The sequence below is a fragment of the Suncus etruscus genome, chromosome 7 (assembly GCF_024139225.1).
Source record: "Suncus etruscus isolate mSunEtr1 chromosome 7, mSunEtr1.pri.cur, whole genome shotgun sequence".
Lineage (NCBI taxonomy): Eukaryota > Metazoa > Chordata > Mammalia > Eulipotyphla > Soricidae > Suncus > Suncus etruscus.
This window is the reverse complement of record NC_064854.1, coordinates 34750336-34772022: the sequence shown is the minus strand read 5'-3', so window position 1 is coordinate 34772022 and position 21687 is coordinate 34750336. Positions and strand designations below refer to the sequence as shown.

At 33.1% G+C, this 21687-nt stretch overlaps 1 protein-coding gene across 1 annotated transcript in view; it reads right to left on the bottom strand.

The window, feature by feature from the left end:
• The window catches only part of ZEB1 (zinc finger E-box binding homeobox 1), a 154056-nt gene that overhangs the window by 28462 nt on the left and 103907 nt on the right, over positions 1-21687 (bottom strand). The window contains exon 2 of the mRNA XM_049777159.1: positions 2682-2879. Coding sequence (XP_049633116.1) covers positions 2682-2879 — 198 coding nt within the window. The remainder of the gene's footprint in view (positions 1-2681; positions 2880-21687) is intronic.

The window sequence follows — 21687 nt, the reverse complement described above, 5'->3', positions numbered from 1 at the left end:
GCTTTATGAAAAATTTCATTGGATTGTATGACCAATGACCAATGAATTGTGACTTATTATTAAATAAATTATTAAGAGTTACTAACCTTGATATTTATGAATTTAAATTATTGAAGACTCTATCAGTATTCTAGCAAGAAAACTATGTGTTACTGGCAAAGTGGCAAATATGAGGCAAACATGTTTTACAAAAACATTTTAAAATTGTAGATTTAGAAAGAGAACTACATTTAAAAATTTTTTTAATATTTAAATTTTTATTATAGTAATTTATATTTTAACTAGCTGCATTCTAGAATTATAGGGGCTGTTTAATTGGTAAATATTAATTTATCGTTTTAGTTAAAATTAATTAATCAAAGGAATACCATTTTGTTTCATTTTTCATTACATTTAATTTTTTTTTTAAATTTCCTTTTTGATTCAGATGTTATTAGGGGTGCACTATTTATTTTATTTTGGTGTTTTTTTTGTTTTGGAAGCTACACCTGGCAATGCTCAGGGGGTTATTTCTGGTTTTGCACTCAGGGATCACTCAGGAGAATGCTGGAGAACAAAACAGATTAGGTCATGTGTGCAAGGCAAGCACTTTACCTGCTGTACCTCTCTGGTCTCATTTTTTTTGTTTTATTGATTTGTTCTACTTGATCAGGCAAAACTGTTTTCAATATTGGTCTAAATATTTTTACTTATATATATATATGTATATATATACATATATATATATAGGATGTCCTATAGTATTTATTTTAGAAGTTCTTTTTTATGTTCAGAGCAACTGTTTACTTTTTCTCTTATAGAGACTTAGGAAATCTTGAGTCTTTACAGAAACTGGAATCATGAGCTCCTTGAGTATTTAGAATTAACAAAAAATGCCATTTTGGCTATTTTTTAATAGTGAGAGAAAAATATAAACAATGTCAAACATAAAATTTCACTGGAAAATTCCCTTTTTCTTTTACTGTATAGATCCATGAATGTATAGACTCATAAAATCATCAAGAGCAGTATATAAAGTTCTATTTTTACTCCAAACTACTGTTCTTTTATAGTCACTTTCTGCTATTAATCCTCTTCAAAGTATCATAAATGGAATAATATTCATGAAACCCTTGATATTTGCTTTCAGTCAACATAATTCCTCTGAAATTCCTAATTTGTTGTTTATGTTAATAGTTTTCCCTTTAATTGCGGAGCATTAATACACAGTATGGATACACTAAATTAGGGAATTATGTACATAAGAAGCAATTGTAAATCCCTAAATATTAATCAATAAAATTTTTAAAGTAAAATATTTTCAAGAATTTCTAATACCTTCTTCACATTTAAAATACAAAGGCATGCAATATACACTATTACCATACTAATGTGTAAAGTATGTAATTAGTAACCAACTATAATAATAAAATATGAGATTTAACTTCTTTGAGTTATACTTTCCTCAAATTCAGGAATGAAACCAGTCTTTTCTTATCAGTTTGCTTCATATGGAATCAAACTAAACCACTTAGAGATGGCAGATGAGAGTTTACTTCCAATATTTTGCAAATCTCACCCTTTTATTCTGAGTGGTCATGCCTGTAGTTTAAAAAAACTAAAACAAACCCTCTTACTCTCGGATAATATTCTTTTTAACTACCTTCTACCTCTAAGAATTAGTCCTTCCAAAATTATTTTTCCAGTATTGCTTGTAGAGTTATTTCTAAGCTGCATATTAATGATGTTATTTTCATAGCTTCCAGGTAAAGTTCAAATGCCTTGATTTAACACACACTGCTTTCATACTCTGTTTAGTTCTCTGTTCTCATTCTCCATAAATATAGTTTACCCAAACCACTGAGTTTTCACACAAATTGCTTCTGCTTAAAGTATGTTCGATATACTTTCCAATGCGTAATTAACCTCTACCTGTCCTTTACTCAGAAATATGATTTCTCCACATTTCATTTAGATATTCTTCCTTGATGTTTCCATAGTCATTAATTCAAATTTTAACTTACGTCAAACTTCAATAAATTTGCAACTTATTTATCTGTTACTCATTAAGTTATAACCACTTTCTTACACTGATTGCTGAGAGAATATAATAAAACAAGTGAGGCTGATTACAGAATTTCACGAGTGCTTGTGCTTGCTTAGTTAACATGTAGAAATTCTGACTACTGCCACCCTGTACCTACTATTTTAACTATTGTGTAACTTTTACTTGGATTCTTTACATTTTCTCACTCACTTTCCTAAATTGGATACCAGAAGTGCCTAGCTCAAATTCGGATGACCTTCCTGATAATGAACTTCTACCAGGCAGCTTTTCCTCAGACTGACCTTGACTTAGATGCTCTCTCTCTCTGTCTTTGCAGATGCCTCAATCCATGATCCCCAACCCTTCTAATTTATCCTGGCTACCTCTACATTATTTACTTTTACACTACTGTTGCTTAAATCCTCGCTAGACAAGCCACATAATTTCATCAGTTTATTAGGAAAAGTAGGATAGAGAAAATTTACGGCTGAGAATAAAAACAAAACTAGCTGGTTTCTTATCTGACTAGATAAGAAAGAAGATTAAACATTCACTATTAGGACATAAACTAGAGTCGTTCCTACTTTCAGTGAGCCAAGCTTTAACTTCAATAAAAGTGAAAATGTTATTAAAATACCACAGAAATTATGCTTACCATCCTCCTCCCAGCAGTTCTTAGCATTTCCTTCTCTTTCACTGCTCCCTGGTAATACTGTCTGGTCTGTTGGCAGGTCATCTTCTGGCACACCTTCACAATCTGCTGCATCTGCAATACTTTCTTCTTCTACAATGTGGAGTTTGTCTTCATCGTCTGAGTCTGAATTTGTTTCTACCACAGTATTATAATTTGTAACTGTAATACAAACAAGAAACAAATAATTAAAACCAACAAGCATAAACTCATTTTTTACATCTCAGTAAAATATTTAAAAATGCTCAAAATATGATTCCAATTTTTTATTTTTTAAACCACAATATGTAAACTAATTTGGATGATTACACATAGCATTACTATATATTAAAATGCCCAGGATGGCCAATAAATTTTAGTTATAGATATTATATGCACACAGGTGCTCATGTACATATAAAAACTATAAGTCTTAACAAATAATAACTCATTTCATTCTTAGAAAAATATTATATAAAACTTCAGATATATTATCTATTATTTATCACTATATTTCACAATAGTATTAACCAAGACCAGCATAAGGAAAGCAACCTATCTAAAGTAATAAAGCTATAAAGTGACATGCCAGGATTTGAACCTTAACAGTAAGATTCCAAACTATGTTAAAAATAAATATACTCACCAATAAGACAAACTTATTTTATGATACTGTTTTATATATAATAACTTCCAATTGTTAAAGTATATAGGAGTTGTTCTCTCTTGATAAAATAGCTGTATCATTTGAAATTTACAAAAATACTTTCAAGTTGTCAATTCTTAATTTTATATTAACTTTATAATCAACTAAGTTAGTCAAATTTTGACATAATTAGGGCATGATTTAAATAATGTTTGTATGTAAGACTGCTATTTTAAAAGTATAACTGACGTTCAGAAGTTTTCAGATACCTTTTCCAAATTTTTAATGACTAAGTAAAATTTAGTATCAGTCATAAAGATATAAATTTATTCTGAATGATTATAAGTCACAGAGAGTAGCATTTAAGGAAAATTTTCCTAAATAATATAGCACAATTAATATTATTCTTCAGAGTCCTTGCAATGATCATTGCTGCTAAAGTATTTAATGCCTAATAGGCATAGTCACTGGACTATCTTTTTTCGACAATTTGCAAGTAGATTCTTGTTAATATTGAGACTGGAGAATGACTAAATAGGGGTTGGAGCCATAGTATACTGGGTGGCAGTACTGGATGCACGTGACTGACCTGGATTTACTCTCCATCACTCCATATGATCCCCTTGCCAGGAGTGATCTCTGAGTAGAGCCAGGAGTTAGTTTTAAGCACTGCCTGAATCTCTGATTCCCATATGGTCACCCTCAACTCCTGAGCATGCTGGGAGTGGTTTCTGAGTGTAGAGGTAGGAGTTACCCCTGTGCACAGCTGGCTGTGTGGACCCCCAAAACAAAAACTAATTTCTCTATTTCTTCCTTTAAATTTTCAACAACTCTTGAAAAATTATTTTCATATAGATACCTTAAAGGATTAATTATATACATAATTCTCCTTATATATATACACAATTTGAAAACATCCAGGAAAAATACAATCAAGGCACTAGTTTTCATGTGAAGGTAAGAGCACATAATTGCCAACACTTTTATTATTCTTTTATCTTTATTTAAACAGCTTGATTACAGATATGATTGTAGTTGGGTTTCGGTCTTGCAAAGAACACCACCCTTCACCAGTGCAACATTCCCATCACCAATGTCACAGATCTCCCTCCTCCCCACCCCCACCTGTACTCTAGATAGGCTTCTATATGATAGTTCTCAATGTAGTTATTTCTCTAACAACACTCATCACTCTTTGTGGTGAGCTTCATGTAGTGAGCTGGACCTTCCAGCCCTCTTCTTTTTTTTGTCAAAACTTGTATCATTGACCTTAGTTACTGAAGAACTCTGTCCAAAAGAGAACTGGAGTAGCCCAGTTATCCACATTACACAAATTCTTCATAGGCCAGAAGAAAAATATCAAGTCTTGCATCATGCTTAATTTGAATACATTTTTCCAGATCTTCTCAAGAGCAAAACACTTTCTAACTTCATTAAAAATTAATGCATGCTCAGTGTATAATAATTCAGTTAAATTAGTTAAAGGCATCTTCAATTTTTCTTCCTTAAAGGTGATGCAAAATGCATTCATTTATGCATTAGGTAGGCATACTTAATTTTAGTAAGACCTCATCTTATTTAACTGTAGCTGACCATGTATTTAGTATAAGTAGTATCTATAAATGAAAGCTATTTTTTTAAATACACACATACAGGACTACATTTTGTTTTACCTACTAGTTACTACCACTCAGCACATCTCAGTAACTTTTCTGTCAGTATATGTGGAGCTTTTTGCTTTTCCTCTGAGTGTTTATAGGGACTTCAACATAGACTTACTAAGTTATCCCCTCATCACAAGATTTAGTTTCCAGTGTTTAAGAATTAGCAAAAATGTCATAATAAATATTATTGTATCTCTGATATTTCTTAAATATATTTTCCAGATATATTATTAGAGTGCTTCTGACTAAAAGGAGAAATAGTAAATGCATAGAAAAAGACAAATGGGTAATTTTTCTTATCCAGACACACAGTGAGCAGAAACATAGTCCACAGTTGTAACAGGGGTTTACTGGCTACACTTTTTATTTAGAGGAAGATGAAAATATGAATGGCTGGCCAGGCTTGAGCACCAAGTCTTAGCTTACATTGCTAAGCATCTCTGGAAGTTGGCCAGGGCACTCCTTGGGAAGGTCCTAATTAAAGAACAACAGCAAATTTATGTGTGTGCGTGTGTATGTTGCATGTATGTTTCAGAATGAGGAATCTTACTGGCAAATGATACATAAAGATATTAACTTTCATTTTCCCTGAAACAGTTTCCTATTAGTAACCTATCTGATGGATAAATAAGTATTTGGCCTTGGTATAAAAAGCACTTATATAGCACAAATTAAGACTAGAGTTTGGATTTATATAGTTGGTATCTATACTATCTGGAAATCACATAAGAACTTTTATTTTCTGCAAAATTTTATGTGTAAGTGTGCATCAATAGCTGCAATTCCTACTATCATGTGAAGAGGGATTAATGCTTCTTCCTTGTTTTGAGTTAGCATGGTTTTCTATTGTTTTTTAATACTATATAACTATTAGACGTACAGCTTGAGACAGCTAAGTGTATATCTCACAATACTGGTGCTATTTTCACAATACTGTAATTTATCCTGTAACTATGAATGCTTTTAGTGGTAGGGTTGTTTGATTGGGCCTGGATTATATAATTAATAATCTATATGAAAAGCATTTTAGATTTGGAATATTTTCAATAATCTTAAAGACACATATATGCATTAAGATTTAAGTATTTGATTGCTTGTTTCCTAATTTTTATTGCATGATTTTTATCCTGAGTAGTGGTATCTTTTACTTTGCTGAGCCAAAAGTACCCATGAGAATATTTGCTACTTTTGAGGATCCTAGCAAAATTCCTTAGTGTCCCCCAATAGAAGCTGCCATTGTAATGTGGAAGATTATAATTCAATACCCCAAACAAAAAATTCAATACCCCTCAAAAAATTCTGTAATTTTTCCCAAACTTGTTTTGAATGAAAAATTTGAAAAATCAGCCCCACAAATCAACATCAGTATATGGTCCATGAGAGAAAAAGACCAATAACTATTTTTAAGACTTTTCACTGTACTGTTTCATAGTCATTTAGCTGAGACATAAAAAGTAAAGGGTGCCACATACACTGCTCATCTTAATTTTGACAATATATAGTATTTCCTCAATTTTTGTGAATATATTAACCTTAAAAGCAGATTCTCAGTGCCAAAAGTCAAATGGATAATGCAGGTTCCTCAATAAATTCAGGTAATAAGAATGCCAGTTATCTGAACTGCCTATTTCAATAGCTCCATACTGTTTCCTTTGGCTAAAAATATAGTTAACAATCATAAATGGTGATTTTAAAATAAATTTAAAAAGGAAAATAAGAGATATAGTTTTAAAATTATTTCCTAAAAAACTTTGAATTGAGTTTCCATAGACCCAGTAATTTCATTCCATAGAATATCCCCGAAGGATCCCCCTCAAAATGCAGAAAAGACATCTGTGCTCCTATGTTCATGACAGCACCATTTACAATAGTCCAAATCTGAAAACAACCTAACTGCCCAAGAACAGATGATTGGATAAAGAAAAGATTGAACCATACACAATGGAATTACTAGGCCTTTGGAAAAGATGAAGTCATTCAATTTGCTACTCTGTGGACATATCTGGAGAATATCATGTTGAGTGAAATCAGTCAAGGGAGAGGGACAGACAGAAGAATCTTTCTCACAGGTACAAAGATACATAGCTGGTGAATAAAATATGCCCAAAAGCAGCAGTAAGAGTATGAGAACTTGTCTCAAGTAAGAAAGGTACCACTGAGGGTATCCCATTATGGTTCCCTGAGCCCAGCAGTAGCCCTGAACCAGGAGTAAGCCCAGAACACAACCTGGTGTGGCCCAAAACCAAGTATTGTGTTTAGATCAATGTTTGGAACATAGGGAAGACTGTTGAAAACTTTGATATTGAAAACTTCTTAATTTCTAAGAAATTGATTATATCTTCTTTTATAGACAAAATAAAAAGGTTCTGAGTAAACTGGGAAAAATAAGCAAATATTTACAAATTGCAAATAGGTACTATTATATTTTTATAGAGGACGAAGAAAGATTAGTTGAATAAATTCTACAACCATTAAGTTGTAGAACTGCAATCAAATTCTACTGTGCGGGTATCCCATGCATATATTCCTATTATGCACTAATTACTCCCAGTAACACACACTGATGAAAATGGTAGAAAATATTAAAAATACCTTAGAAAAAGTCATAAGGCTTATCCTTAAAACATGTACAGAATAATTCTAACAAATTGTTCTCTCACTAAAAATCAGAAAAACCTACTGTCAGAGTTTAATAAACACCTGGAAAAATATATACACTTTGAGGCATTTACATGTATAAGCAGTAAGTTAAGAATAATACAAATTAGGCTTGGATGCCATAAGATATGAGTATCAAGATAAAGACAAGTATGCTCCTTATAATATCTATTGGTACACAGAAACATGACTGATATGATTTTTTATCCTAAAGACTCTTTGGCACACTATTCTCTATATATGTAGGCAAATAATTATCTTTTAAGTTGAATGTATATCACTTTATTTTTCTGTTAAGAAATGTTAGTGTACTTATGTATTACTGATAATTCAGAAAAATAAAGACATCAGTGATAACTAAACAACTATTAGACAGCATACACACACGCACAAAAAAGAAAATGAGGAAGAAAAAGACAAGCTACCTGACAATGAACAGAGTTAAAGAATGGTTCTGCAAATATTTGGTAGTGCTAGGAATAGAACACTGGGCCTCACACATGCAAGGTAAGCTCTACTGCAGAGCCACTCCCCAGGTCTAGCCAGCATCAGCATAATTTTAAGAGTGGCCTGAGCACTACACACAAATTAAGTTTCAACAAATACTAATGGTTCATCAAAATACAGGGGAAGTTTTTAAATACCTCTGTACTGTATTGTATTTATTAATCTGAAGTGCCTATGAAATTGAATAACAATTATCAAGTCTTTTTTGCATTTATATTTTGATAAAAATGTAATTATAATTAAAGTCAGTGATGCTGAAATTTACCCAGTAAAGGTCTGATGGTGTTTAATATCTAAATTATTAATGAAATGAAAACTGACAGCAAAGGCAAGGAAAAGTGTTGTATGCATGTGTAGAAGTCTATTTCTTAGAGTTCTATGCTCTCTCATTGTGCAAATATTGTAAAATACTCAGAAACTTTTCCTTGGTATTCTCTCAAATCTTACTATGGTCTTTCTCTCACTTGCTGTAGGTCTGTCTCTGACCTCTCCACAGAAGCTAACAAAAATTACCTTCTCTTATCACTGACTTTATCAAACCTTTCACACAGTAAGCTAATTTCAATTAGTGCTAATACAACTCACAAAGTGGTCAATGAAATCATTAGAAAACAAAGTTACTGGACTAGTAAATCCATTCCAGGAATAGTAAAATGTACAAATACCAAATTAAAAATAATAATTACAACTAGAAAGAAATTTAAGAAACCTTATAAAATTCTAAAAAAAATTAACCTCATTCATTTGGAAAAATAGATGAAACAATACACTTTAGACAATAAAACAAAGCCATATTTATTTTATAGAACTTATAAAATTAGAGATAGCAAAGGTGAAAAATCATAAAGTAAATTTAGGAAGACTATAAATAACTCCCCCACCCCCAACACCAGATGTTTACCCAGGTGCATTCCTCCATGTTTTCAAAGAACTGGTAATACTGTTGTTTTGTTTTGTTTTTTATAAAAAAGAGAATACAGCCTAAATAATTTTATGAAGATGGGATGACAACAATCTAATAAAATCTGAGATAAAGCACATATATGGACACACAGACACTATATAGATATAATATGTCCTTAACATGATTACTCTCACAAGTATAATTTTATATAAGAAAAATTTTAATATCTGTGTGTAAGTGTCCAGTACACATTTAAACTATTATCTTCTAAGAAAATACAAAAATATTTAGTAAAAAATTAATCCTGATGGTACTGACTGCAATACTAGAGAGAAAATAAACTACCGCAATATAAATGGATTTATTCAGGTACAGTTATGGGTCAAATAATCAATACTTTAAGAAAAATCCATAAACAGACGACTTACCTACTGTAGTCTTGCTAAGCATATTCCTTGCTTAGTAATTCTACAAGTTTAACCAAAACAACTCCAAAGAGAAAGCTGTGTCCTTATTTATTTTTTCTTTATTACTGTTTTACTGTTTTACTGCTGCTGTCAAAAAATTACCATGAACTTAAGAGGCTTAAAATACACAAACTTGTTATTTCCCAGTCCTCGAATTCAGCAGACAAAAATGGGTCACATTTTTTAAGTAAAAATATGAAAATCCAAATGTTGGCTGTAATATCTAGAAGTTCTATGAGAGCACTCCCCAATTTTTTCTTCCAGCATTTAGAGGCCGAACACATTTCTTTACATTACAAGAATTTTACCTTCAAAGGCAGCGATGACAATTGAGACTTTCTCACATCACATTTCTTTTTTCTTTTCTTTCTTTTTTTATTAGTCGAGCTCTATTACTAGATACATCATATTTCTTGGATACTGACACTTCTACCTGCTCTTCATTTAAGGATCCTTTTACATTAATCTTTTACAATAATACTAAATCATCTTTCTGTTTTAAGATGATTAATCTTAATTCTTTCTTTTTTTTTTTTTTTTGGTTTTTGGGCCACACCCAGTAACGCTCAGGGGTTACTCCTGGCTATGTGCTCAGAAGTTGCTCCTGGCTTGGGGGACCATATGGGACACCGGGGGATCGAACCACGGTCCGTCCAAGGCTAGCGCAGGCAAGGCAGGCACCTTACCTTTAGCGCCACCGCCCGGCCCCTCTTAATTCTTTCTGTTACATAAATTCTCTTTTGCCAGGTAATGACTTATTATTATTATTATTATTTTAATTGGGCCACACCCGGTGTTGCTCAGGGATTACTCCTGGCTATGAATTGAGAAATCACTCCTGGCTAGGGGGACCATATGGGACATCAGGGATCAAACCAGATCTGTTCTGGATCTACCATGTGCAAGGCAAACACCTTAACACTGTGCTATTGCTCCGGCCCCAATATAATATTTTATAGGCTCTAAGATTGGGACATATTTGGGAGGTCATTATTTTATCATTATGTATTGCACTTGAAATTTAAGTTCTGTGAGGCTAATGGCCCTGTCTTGTTCACTCCAAGCACCGATAATAGGTCTTTCAAAGGCATTTAATGTATTTATTGGATTAATTAACAAATTAAGATACTAGCTCTCTGGAAATGCTCAACTCTTGTTCTAATCTCTACATGCTCCTGTTTTAATCTATGCAAACATTTTCTCCATCTTACATAGTGCCCATATTCCATCAGGTTTAAATTATTTTTTATACATACCATTAATTCTTTGGTAAAGAGTGAAGTGTTTTGATAGCTTGTCAATAAAGGAATACTACAAAAAATATGTAGAACCAATACATCTTAAAAGTGAAAGTTTTATAATTTTGTGATTTTTATGGTTTAATGAAGTATTTTAATAATAATAAATGTGCCCAAATAAAGGATTATTCTGTTGTAAAATGGATGTATATAAATCCATTTTAAATTAGAAAGTATCTCAAGATTAGTCTATATTATATTTTACCCCAGAGGAACATGAAAACCAAATAAGTTACTTGTCTAGTAACTAAAAAGCTGTGAACCTGGCACAAAACTCTGTAGGTTTTCTATAAAATATATCTCTGGGGATATCTAAGATTACACCGGCACAATAAAGTACACCAACATTATGCATAGCACAGACCAAGTAAGCCAAAAACTGTAAATAACAGGGGAAGTAGATGGTTTTGTTCGCATTATCAATTATACCTACCATATACTTTCCATTTCTCATAAGTAAAATTAATTTCCACAAATTTCACCAAGTATTTGTTGAATCAACAAATGATTTAAGAAGTAAAATATATGTGGGGCTAAAGTGAAGTGATAGTGCAGTGGTTAAAGCTCTTGCTTTGCATGCAGCTGACCTGGGTTCGATCCATATGATACCTTGAGTACCACCAGGAGTGATTCCTAAGTGCAGAGCCAGGAGTAAGCCCTGAGGATTGGTGGGTTGTGACCCCAGAAAAACAAGTAAAAATATAAAGAAAATACAAAGTGCAGTTACAATTACAATTACTATGGTAATTTCTACTTATTTTTATAGGAAAATTAAGGTAACATCAAAAAAACAAAGTATGAAGATGTTATGTAACCTATTATGAAGCCCTTTCCAGTCAATTCGTCTTAACATCAATTTCTATGCTGCCTTTATTATAAAAAACAATTTGTAATACTTTTCAATTTTAATTATAAATATTACAAGTATAGATATGTCGTTTTATGCTATAATCACAGCAGTTTGAGATCTTCTAATAGCTATAAAATACAAAAGTATCCTAAGATTAAAAAGAATCTTGTGAGAATTATGTTGCTTCTTAATGTAGTTAATTAGCTTCATGTGTTTACTCATGTTAACGTTCATTAACGTTTCAAATAAAATATGAAGCTAAGTCACTTTTTCATTCTAGACACATCTTAAGTAAATAATTACATTTAGGTAATAATTTTTAGAATATAGTATATGTCTAACATTACGGAAATTTTTCTATACTAAAATTTATACTCTAGGCTTTGAATGTAATAAAATTTAATCAATGTTAATTATATGATTCTTTTTGGGGGGGCCACACTCGGTGACGCCCAGGGCTTACTCCTGGCTATGCGCTCAGAAATCGCTCCTGGGGGACTATATGGGATGCCAGGGGATCAAACCGCCATCCATCCTAGGTCAGCTGTGTGCAAGGCAAACACCCCAATATTGTGCCACCGCTCTGGCCCTAATTATACGTTTCTTTAATAATTTTGTCATATCTGACTTAACTCCTCAAAGATATGTACCTCTTTAGAATATGTCTTAGACACTGGCATTTTCTTTCTTCCTCTCTATGTATCTAAATGTTTATCTGTAATTTTGTTGTTGATTATGTATCATCATAAAATACCTCATATATATACATTTCTGTGAGTAAATATGATAAATTAAATATGTTGACCTGAATCTTAATTCAATATTTATTGGGAGTTTTATTACCATGTAATTATGTTTATTCATATTCCAATATATATTACTGTGCAAATTGACAATTTCACCACTTTTCCCATTTGTGTTTATATTAAACTACTTTGTTGACAGTAAATTTATAATGGTTATGCTGCTTCAATTCACATTATCATAAATAGGGAATTTTAACAGCCCTATTCTGCCTTATATACTAGTTTTAGTAAGACTGATATAACTTTCAAATTTATCAAATATTTTTGTTCTTGGCAAAAAGCAATCTTTGTACAAGTTAAATCAAACCTGTAAATAAGTGATTACATTTGCTTTCAAAGAGTTAGTATATAGTTTATTTAATGATTTTTATCCTGAATAGTTTTGTATAGGAATTCATAACCTTGCATATGGTGTATGACATAAAGTAATGAATTTATAAATGCTGAAATTAAAATTTTAATATACTTCAGGTATTTTTATACACCAAAGTAATTTCAAAGTGCTTTGGGATTCTAAAGAAACTAGATTTTTTAGGCCTACAGTGCTTTATTTGCCCTTTATTACTCCTCATACAGTAGTTAAGAGATTTATAATACAATGAATGCTGCTTCTTATTTCCTGTTTAGTTTAAGGCAATGTTTCCTGGCAGGCAAGACCATGCCTATAGAAAGTAGAGTTAATAGAAGAGACATGTGGGCTTCTGGCAAGGTATTTTTCTGTTTAACAACTAAGATATATACCTGAAACCAGGTGAGAGATGAAGTGTTTCATATATGCAACAAGTCTCTCAGTTAAATTGTACTACTACATATAACCCCTTATAAGTACCATTAGAATTTTTTGATGAGTTATTCTTCTATTTTTTCTTTTTGAAAGAAAAATACTAATAAAATTTGTATATTATCTGTATAGTATAGACTCAGGACTTATTTGAGCACTCAAAATGACTTCTACTCCACACACACACAAAAGTATACCATAAATTAGATCACAGGAATTCATGCCTTTGGCTGACACCGCGGGTACAGTGGCATGGCATTTGTCTTGCACACAGCCAATTTGGGTTCAATTCTTTACATCCTATATTATACAAGTATGTCAGGAATAATTCCTGAGCACCACTGAGTATGGCCCCAGAACAAAAAAAAAAAAAAAAAAGAAAAAGAAAGAAACACTACAACAATGAAAAACAAAACAAAACAAAACACAGGAATGCCTTCAATAAAATTTAACTACTATTTAAGTGATCTCTTTATAAACTAAATTTATATGCTCTAGATTTTTATATTTCACTATATATTTCAGAACAATTGAAACACATTCAATTGTTTGCTCAATAAATTAATTCTAAGTGTTTCAGTAACATCTTTATAAAGGTTTTATGATTAAATAAGAACTAACATTTTAATAAACTATTCCATTTGAATTTCATATACATGTTCAAGAAGCAACTTATTTTTCAGTTAATATTAATATATAGTCAAAGATAATAGAGGTTCAATTTACATTGGTAAACATTTTAACAAAGTATTGCCCAGAGACACAAAAACAGCAGGAACCCCAATGGGTCAAGGCTGGCAGAAACCCCAAGAAATAGGGGTGAATGTCTTGAGGGGTAAAGCTCCACTTCGCTCTGTGGCTGTACTTATCCCCATATACACACACATATATATACATATGTGTATACATATATACACAAGCAAAACACATAGAAAAAAATTAACCATACTGCAAAGGACATTATGGAAAGCATCACAGAACACCACTATCCTTAGATAATAAAGACGATAGGTCTGAAGACTCAACAAGTACCAACAACCTACATTGCCGTTCTGAGAAAGACTTTAAAGAGGAAATTTGGTGGATGTTCAAGGAACTCAAAGAGTCCATAACACAAACTGAATGAGCCACAAATAAGAATTAAGAGGACATACCTCAGGATCTGTGCAGATACTGAGACCTCTAAACACAGAGCTCTGAGTGTATCACCCTGGACAGAACAGAAGTCTTTCACACACCAAAAAACACCACCGGCAGAATAAATGATCCTGAGCAAAGTCTAGAGCTGATCCCATGACAGTATACTCCAAGGACGGAGAAACCCCATATTTCTTAGGCCAAGTGAATTCCTTTTCGAATGACCCCAATATTTACTGTGCCAGGGCAGGAGGGGAAAAAACAAAAATACAAAAAGCACAAAACCTTGGTATTTTATATATATATATATATATATATATATGTATATATATGTATATATACATATATATATCTTTTACCTTCATTTAATATTGTTATTATTATTTTTATTTACCTATCTATTTTGGTCGATTTCTCTGTTTGGGTGTGATTATTGAAATCGTTGTCCCCAATTATACTTATTTTTTTTCTATTCTTTTCTTTTCCTTCGTTATGTGCTATGCCATGTTTCTTATATCAAGACCATGGTGTGTTTTTGGTTTGTTTGTTTGTTTTCGTTTTTTTTTTGTTTTGTTTTGCTTTGTTTTTCGTCTGTTTTTTGTGGTGCTTATCGATATAGCTGGAGTCCTCACTGAATAATTGACACTTTTTTTGGTACTGGTGGAGTGTTTCACCTTCTTTCTCTCCTTCATCTCCCAAATCGATGATGAGAGCCTCTAGAAGGATTCCACCCATTTTGGGAGTATTAGACTCTTACCCCAGTTCATTTATCTTCTCCTTTTCAGGCAAAACCACGCAACTTGAACTAGCTAGTCCTGCCTACAGTTAGAGGGGGAGATAAGGGAGGCATCAAGACCAAACAGGTGCAAGACTACTAAGTAGTGGGTTGGATACAGAGGGGAGTACATATTCTAGCCGCCCTGGGGGTGAGGGAAGAGGAAATAGGAGGTAGGACAAAAACGGAGGGGTAGGGAGGACAATTAGGGGATGGGAATCCCCCCTGATTCTATGTAAATATGTCCCTAAAATGTTATTGTCAACAATATGTAAGACACTATGATCAAAATAAAAATTATATTAAAAAAAAAGAATTAAGAGGACATAAAAGTAGAAATAAGAAAACTCCGAACCAAAGTATTAGGGCTAAAAAACTTGGTAGCCAAATTGACCAAATAAAATCAACAGAAACTACATAAGAATCATTGGAGTCCCAGAGGGCCAGGAAGAAAATCTCCCTAAAAACTCAACCTCAAAGAATGTGAAGAGATAAAATCAATAGAAACAACATAAAAATCTGCTGGAGTTGCAGAGACCAAGGGAAAAAATTTTCCATAAAAAATTTAACAGTCAAGGACATTACTGCAGAAAAACTTCTAGAACTAAAGAGTGCATGCAACCAAATACTACATGCCTAAAGAGTACCGGCTAAAAAGATTCCAAGAAAAATACTGGAGGCACAACCTAGTCTCAACGAGAAATACCACAGATAAGGATGGAAAACTGAAGGCAGAAAGATAAAAAAGAAAAATTATGTACAAAGGAGCATCATTAAGTTTTACTGCAGATTTGTCAAAAGCAACCATCTAGGCCCAAAGGCAGTCGTGGGATATAATGACAAAACTCAGCAAAATGAATGCTTCACCAAGAATACTTCACCCAGCCAGACTTATATTTAGGTTTGAAGGAAAGATACACAGATGAAGAACTTTACAGATTCAAAACTAACCTTAAAAGAAGAACTGAAAGAACTCAACAAACACACCAAATTCTTATAAACAGATGATCCTAAATCTATTGACAATCCTCTCTCTCTCTTTCTCTCTCTCCCTCCCTCCACGCCCCCTCTCTCAAAGTCAATGGCTAAATGTACCAGTTAATAGACACAGAGTGACAAAGTAGATCAAAATGTTGAATCCAACGTTTTGCTGCCTGAACAAATAAACTCAAAATCAAAGGTCAGAGACAATCTTTCAAGCAATCATCTCCTTTAAAAAGGCAGGAGTGGCCATACTTATATAAGACGACATAGACTTTAGACTTAAACAAGCAATAAGAGACAAAGATGGACACTTACTGATAGTCAAAAGATATGTGCACCAGAAAAAATCACACTCAAAAACATATATGCACCCAATGAGGGACCAGAAATATATTTAAAACAATTTTTGAGAGATCTGAAGAAAGACATCAGTAGTAACACAATGATAGTAGAAGACTTCAAACTTGCTTTGCCTATGCCTGAAAGGTCAACTACACTAAATCCAAACAAGAATATAATAGCTCTGAAGAAAGAAATGGAAGAGAAAGGCTTAGTAGATATATACAGGGCTCTCCATACCCAGAAAACTGGATACATATTCTTCTCCATTGTACATGGGTGCACATATCTTATTGCCTATTTAAGTCTAACCCAGATATACAATAAATTTAATCTTTGATAAAGGGGCAAAAACACAAAATGAAGCAAGGAAAATCTCTTCAATAGTGATACTGGGACAACTGGTCAGTCACATGCAAATAATGATTAATAATATATTACTAGATATCAATTTCCAAAGGATACAAATAAATTTACAAAAATTTCACCCTGAATCATTTTAGTAACCTATATCTAAATTTCTACTATTTTTATTTTCAAATAACATTTAGTAATTTAAGAAAATTAAGTTTCACACTTTAAAAACAAATGCAATAAAACCTTTATCTCACAAATAAATCCCACTTCCCGGGACCGGACAGATACAGCTGTAGGGCATTTGCCTTGCATGTAGACGACCAGGGAGGGACCCTGTTTGATTCCTGGCATCCCATATGATCCCCCAGCCTGCCAGGGATGATTTCTGAGTGCAGAGCTAGGAGTAACCCCTTGAGCACTGCTGGGTGTGACCTAAAATCAATCAGTAAATAATAAAGTTAAATAAATACCCCACTTCCCTTCAAATAAAGAATTGTGTCTGTAGTATGCCTAACAGTTTCATTGTTTTTAAAGCAATAAATGAAGTTATTTCTTATCTCAAGTGAGAGATAAAGGATGTGGTAGAGGGATCGGGACAAAGGAAAAAAACCTTAAGATGAAACCTGAACAGTCCCATGAAATCAAGGCAGATTGCTTGGAAGTGGAGTCCTCTTTGTGATTCAGAAGAGACATTTTCAGCCCAGGTTAGTGGATCAAGGAGGAAAGAGAAGTACCAGGTTAAGGTGAGAAGTTTTCCAGACACCCCAGTTAGGCTTCACCCAGCCACACAGACCCAAGGAACTGAGGCAGACAGACTGGTAGTAGGTCCTCTTTGTGACTTGAAGAGTTTTTTTCATCCCAAATCAGTGCTTTACTCCATTTCTGCATATTTCTTCTAATCAATGAGCCTGTGATACCACAACACATAACAAACACTACCACACAGCAAAGATATCAATGGGAAAACATTGGTAAAAGATCACAATGAGAAAGCATTAAATTCCTGGTAAGAAATTTAGAGAGGAAATGTTAAGGATATCAAAGAATTAAAATAAATCATGACTGAACAGCTAATAAGACTCAAAGGATCTAAGAGTATAAATTAAAAGACTTCAAACAGAAATTATACAACTGAAAAACTTGGTAGGTGAGATGAAAAACTTATTGGAAGGCCTTACCAGCAGAGTAACAGCTACTAAGGACAGAATCAATCAGTGATCTTAAATATGAGCTGTATAGCATCTCCAGACAACAGCATTAGATGGAAAAGAATCAAAATAAGCAAGCAGAAGATGAAAAAATAATCCTCAAAATAAACAAACTGATGACAATAGAACTCTGGGAAAAATTCAACAGAAACAATAAGAATTACTATGGACCAGAAACCAGGGGGAAAAAAACCCTAAGAATAAGCAACAGTCAAAGATATCACTGCTGAGAAGTTAACAGAGCGAAGGAGTGCATGTACCTACATCTTGGATGTCCAGAGTGCCAGATAAAAGAGATCCATGATCTCTGTCATCCCATATATTCCTCCAAGTACAACAAATGTTATGTGTACCTAGAATACTGAATTCAGAGCTTGTGCCTTTCACCACAATGTAATAGTAAAAGTAGCACTAACAATGGAATACTTCTGAATTAAGATGGGGTTGTATGAATATCCTTCCAATTTTACTGTTATTGTAACTTACAATACTATTAGTTTCATTCACACATTCTTCTTTTTTTTTTTTTTTTTTTTTGGTTTTTGGGCCACACCCTGTGACGCTCAGGGGTTACTCCTGGCTATGCGCTCAGAAGTTGCTCCTGGCTTCTTGGGGGACCATATGGGACGCCGGGGGATCGAACCGCGGTCCGTCCTAGGCTAGCGCAGGCAAGGCAGGCACTTTACCTCCAGCACCACCGCCCGGCCCTACATTCTTCTAATACCAACTTTATGGCCAAAGTGCTACATCCTTCTTGCAAAATCTCAAGGTCCTTTCCCTTCCAAGCCTCCTCCCCATCCCATCTCAGGAATTCAATTATATAGCTTCAATGACCATTGTGCTAATTTTGAATTATCACTTAAAAATTCCCATCGCCTTTCACCACTTTTTCATGTCTCTTCCAGTTTGGCTTTTCCATCCACTCTTTCCACTACATGTGAATTAATTTTGTACTCCAATGTTCATCATTTGTCATTATTTAACACAGTGTAGGTACTTTTTAGACTTTCTATAATCCACCGATGATCATTTGATATTTTTTCTTCCTTCAACTTACTTCATTTAAAACAGTAAATTCCAAATCCATTCATATTACAGCAAACTACATGACTTCATTTTTCTTGCAGTTGCTAGTATTCCATTGTGTATAGATACAACTTCTTTTTCCCCTCAGAAGTTTCCATATGGCTTTTTTTTTTTTTTTTTGTGGTTTTTGGGTCACACACGGCAGTGCTCAGGGGTTATTTCTGGCTCCACGCTCAGAAATTGCTCCTGGCAGGCACAGAGGACCATATGGGGCGCCGGGATTCGAACTGATGACCTCCTGCATGAAAGGCAAACGCCTTACCTCCATGCTATCTCTCCGGCCCCTCCATATGGCTTTTATAGGAGTTTAACTAGATGACATTTCCACAAATGGTGAATAAGCACTCCTTTACTAGTGTCTCCTAGTTGTTTCCTTTATTGTTTTATATAGGCCAGTCCTATTGACCTGGGATACTATCACATTGTTGTTTTGATTTTTCTTTCTTTGATGAAGAGTTTGTACTTGCCTAGTGAGGATTAGCACATTTTTAATCTCTTCTTCCCATTTTTTTGATAGGACTATTGAATTTTTTGATGTTGAACATTCTTAATGCCTTATAAATCCTTGATAAAGCAATGGAGACTACTATATGATGCAAATGTACTGCCATACTCTTAAAAATGTACATAAGAAAAATTAGTTTTTTTCCTCAGAAACTCTTGTATTCATAGAAATAGAGGTATAAAATTCAGAACCTGTTTTCCAGAGACTACAGCCCTATATTTGTACTACAGATTTGGAAGCATCTAAATTAATGGGAATAGTGATCCTATGGAGATATGATTGCTGATCTTTATTTTCTGTAATTACGACTCTAAACACTTAAATACAAGAGTGTTTGTTTAGGGAAAAGATAAATACTCAAACTAGAGGCTTTAGTTGTTGAAGTTGCTATATACAACCTGGCACTAGAATTTCCAGGCATCCATCCAATAACTCACAAACAGGATATGGGGGATGGAGGGGAGGTATTAGCTTGTACACTAGGAAATCACAGGAGGTCCCCAGTTGTAAAACTTAAATAACGTGAGATCTCAGTACTATTCTACGGTAATTAAACTGGACTCTATAAATATAACATCTTTGTATTTGAATATAGGAGTGAAATTACAGACATAAAACTATCTTTAAGATAAGTATTTCAGGATAAATTTTAATGAATATGCATTGGTTAGGCTCTGTATTTCCTAAACTCCTTAATCAAAAAACAGTAGTGAATGTTAGTTACCCTATATTGGGGACAGAATAGTTTCTCTAGGTCACATGTTTTATAACCAAAGCAAATTTTCACACAGGCAAAAGTAAAATCACAACACCAAAATTAGTTTTTTTGCAATTTATAAATTACATGCCTATTTTAACCAGAAGATTAAGAACAATACAGTGAAACTAGCAAAGTTAATATAATTTTTGTTTGTTTGCTTTTGGGCCATATCTGATGGGTGTTTGGGGGGTCACTACTGGCTCTGTATTTAGGAATAACTCCTGGCATGCTTGAGAGGCCATAAAGGAATCCAGGGGATAAATTTGGGGTGGGGGACTGTGTGCTAGGCCACTGTAATATCTCTCTGGCCCAGGTATCTACACTTTTTATGGAAAAACAGAAAAGTCTAGTGAAGTAAACTATTCAAATTCACATAGAGTATTCAGAAAAGGACTAAAAATAATCTCTGGAATTACCTCCCAAGTACTATAATCAACAGATATAACAAACAAATCTCTCATTATCTTCCTGGTATATTATCATTCTCACATTTAATTTTCATAGACCTTTTGGGCTATCTACATGCAAGAATTATATATATATATAAAGTTAATAACTATATAAAGTATATGAAATACATATATAAAATATAAACTACATAAACTTTGTACAAAATATAAACTATCTGCCCTGCAAACTTCATCAAATTCTTTCATCTTTTGGTAAACATCTTAATTTAATTTTTTTAATATGTTGGTAGGTGTTTAGTCTAAAATATTCTCATAAATATGAGCTGCTACATAAAGTTCTTCAGAATTTAAAAAAGAAAAAAGAAAGTGAAACATTTTACATTAGAAATCATAACTTATTTAAAATGAGTACAATTTACCTAATTTAAATATATATAAAATAGTGTGCTACTACAAATCATATTAAGGAAAGTGGGTCAAATATTGTGGTATATGGTGGAGAAGGCTGTCATGCTGAGAACTGTGTGGTTTACTTTGAGGTTTTTTTTTAGATTAAATAATCTCAGATTTATTGAAGAATTATGCAATATTCTTTGTACTTTTTCTCCCATAATCCTTGTTTTGTTCTGCAGTGTGACATTAACTGTTACAGTTTTTCCAACCTTATTTTTTTTTAAGAGACTTAACCATATATTCTGGCTGGCAAGTTATAATCAAGTTGTATTCTTACATGTATTTCAGTAATCAATCTTGGGTGTACTATATTTTCAACTGCTGGTTTGTAAATCTTTGCCAGCTCATAGAGGTTTCCTGCCAGTCTGGTTATTTTAAGTTATAGATACTAGACTA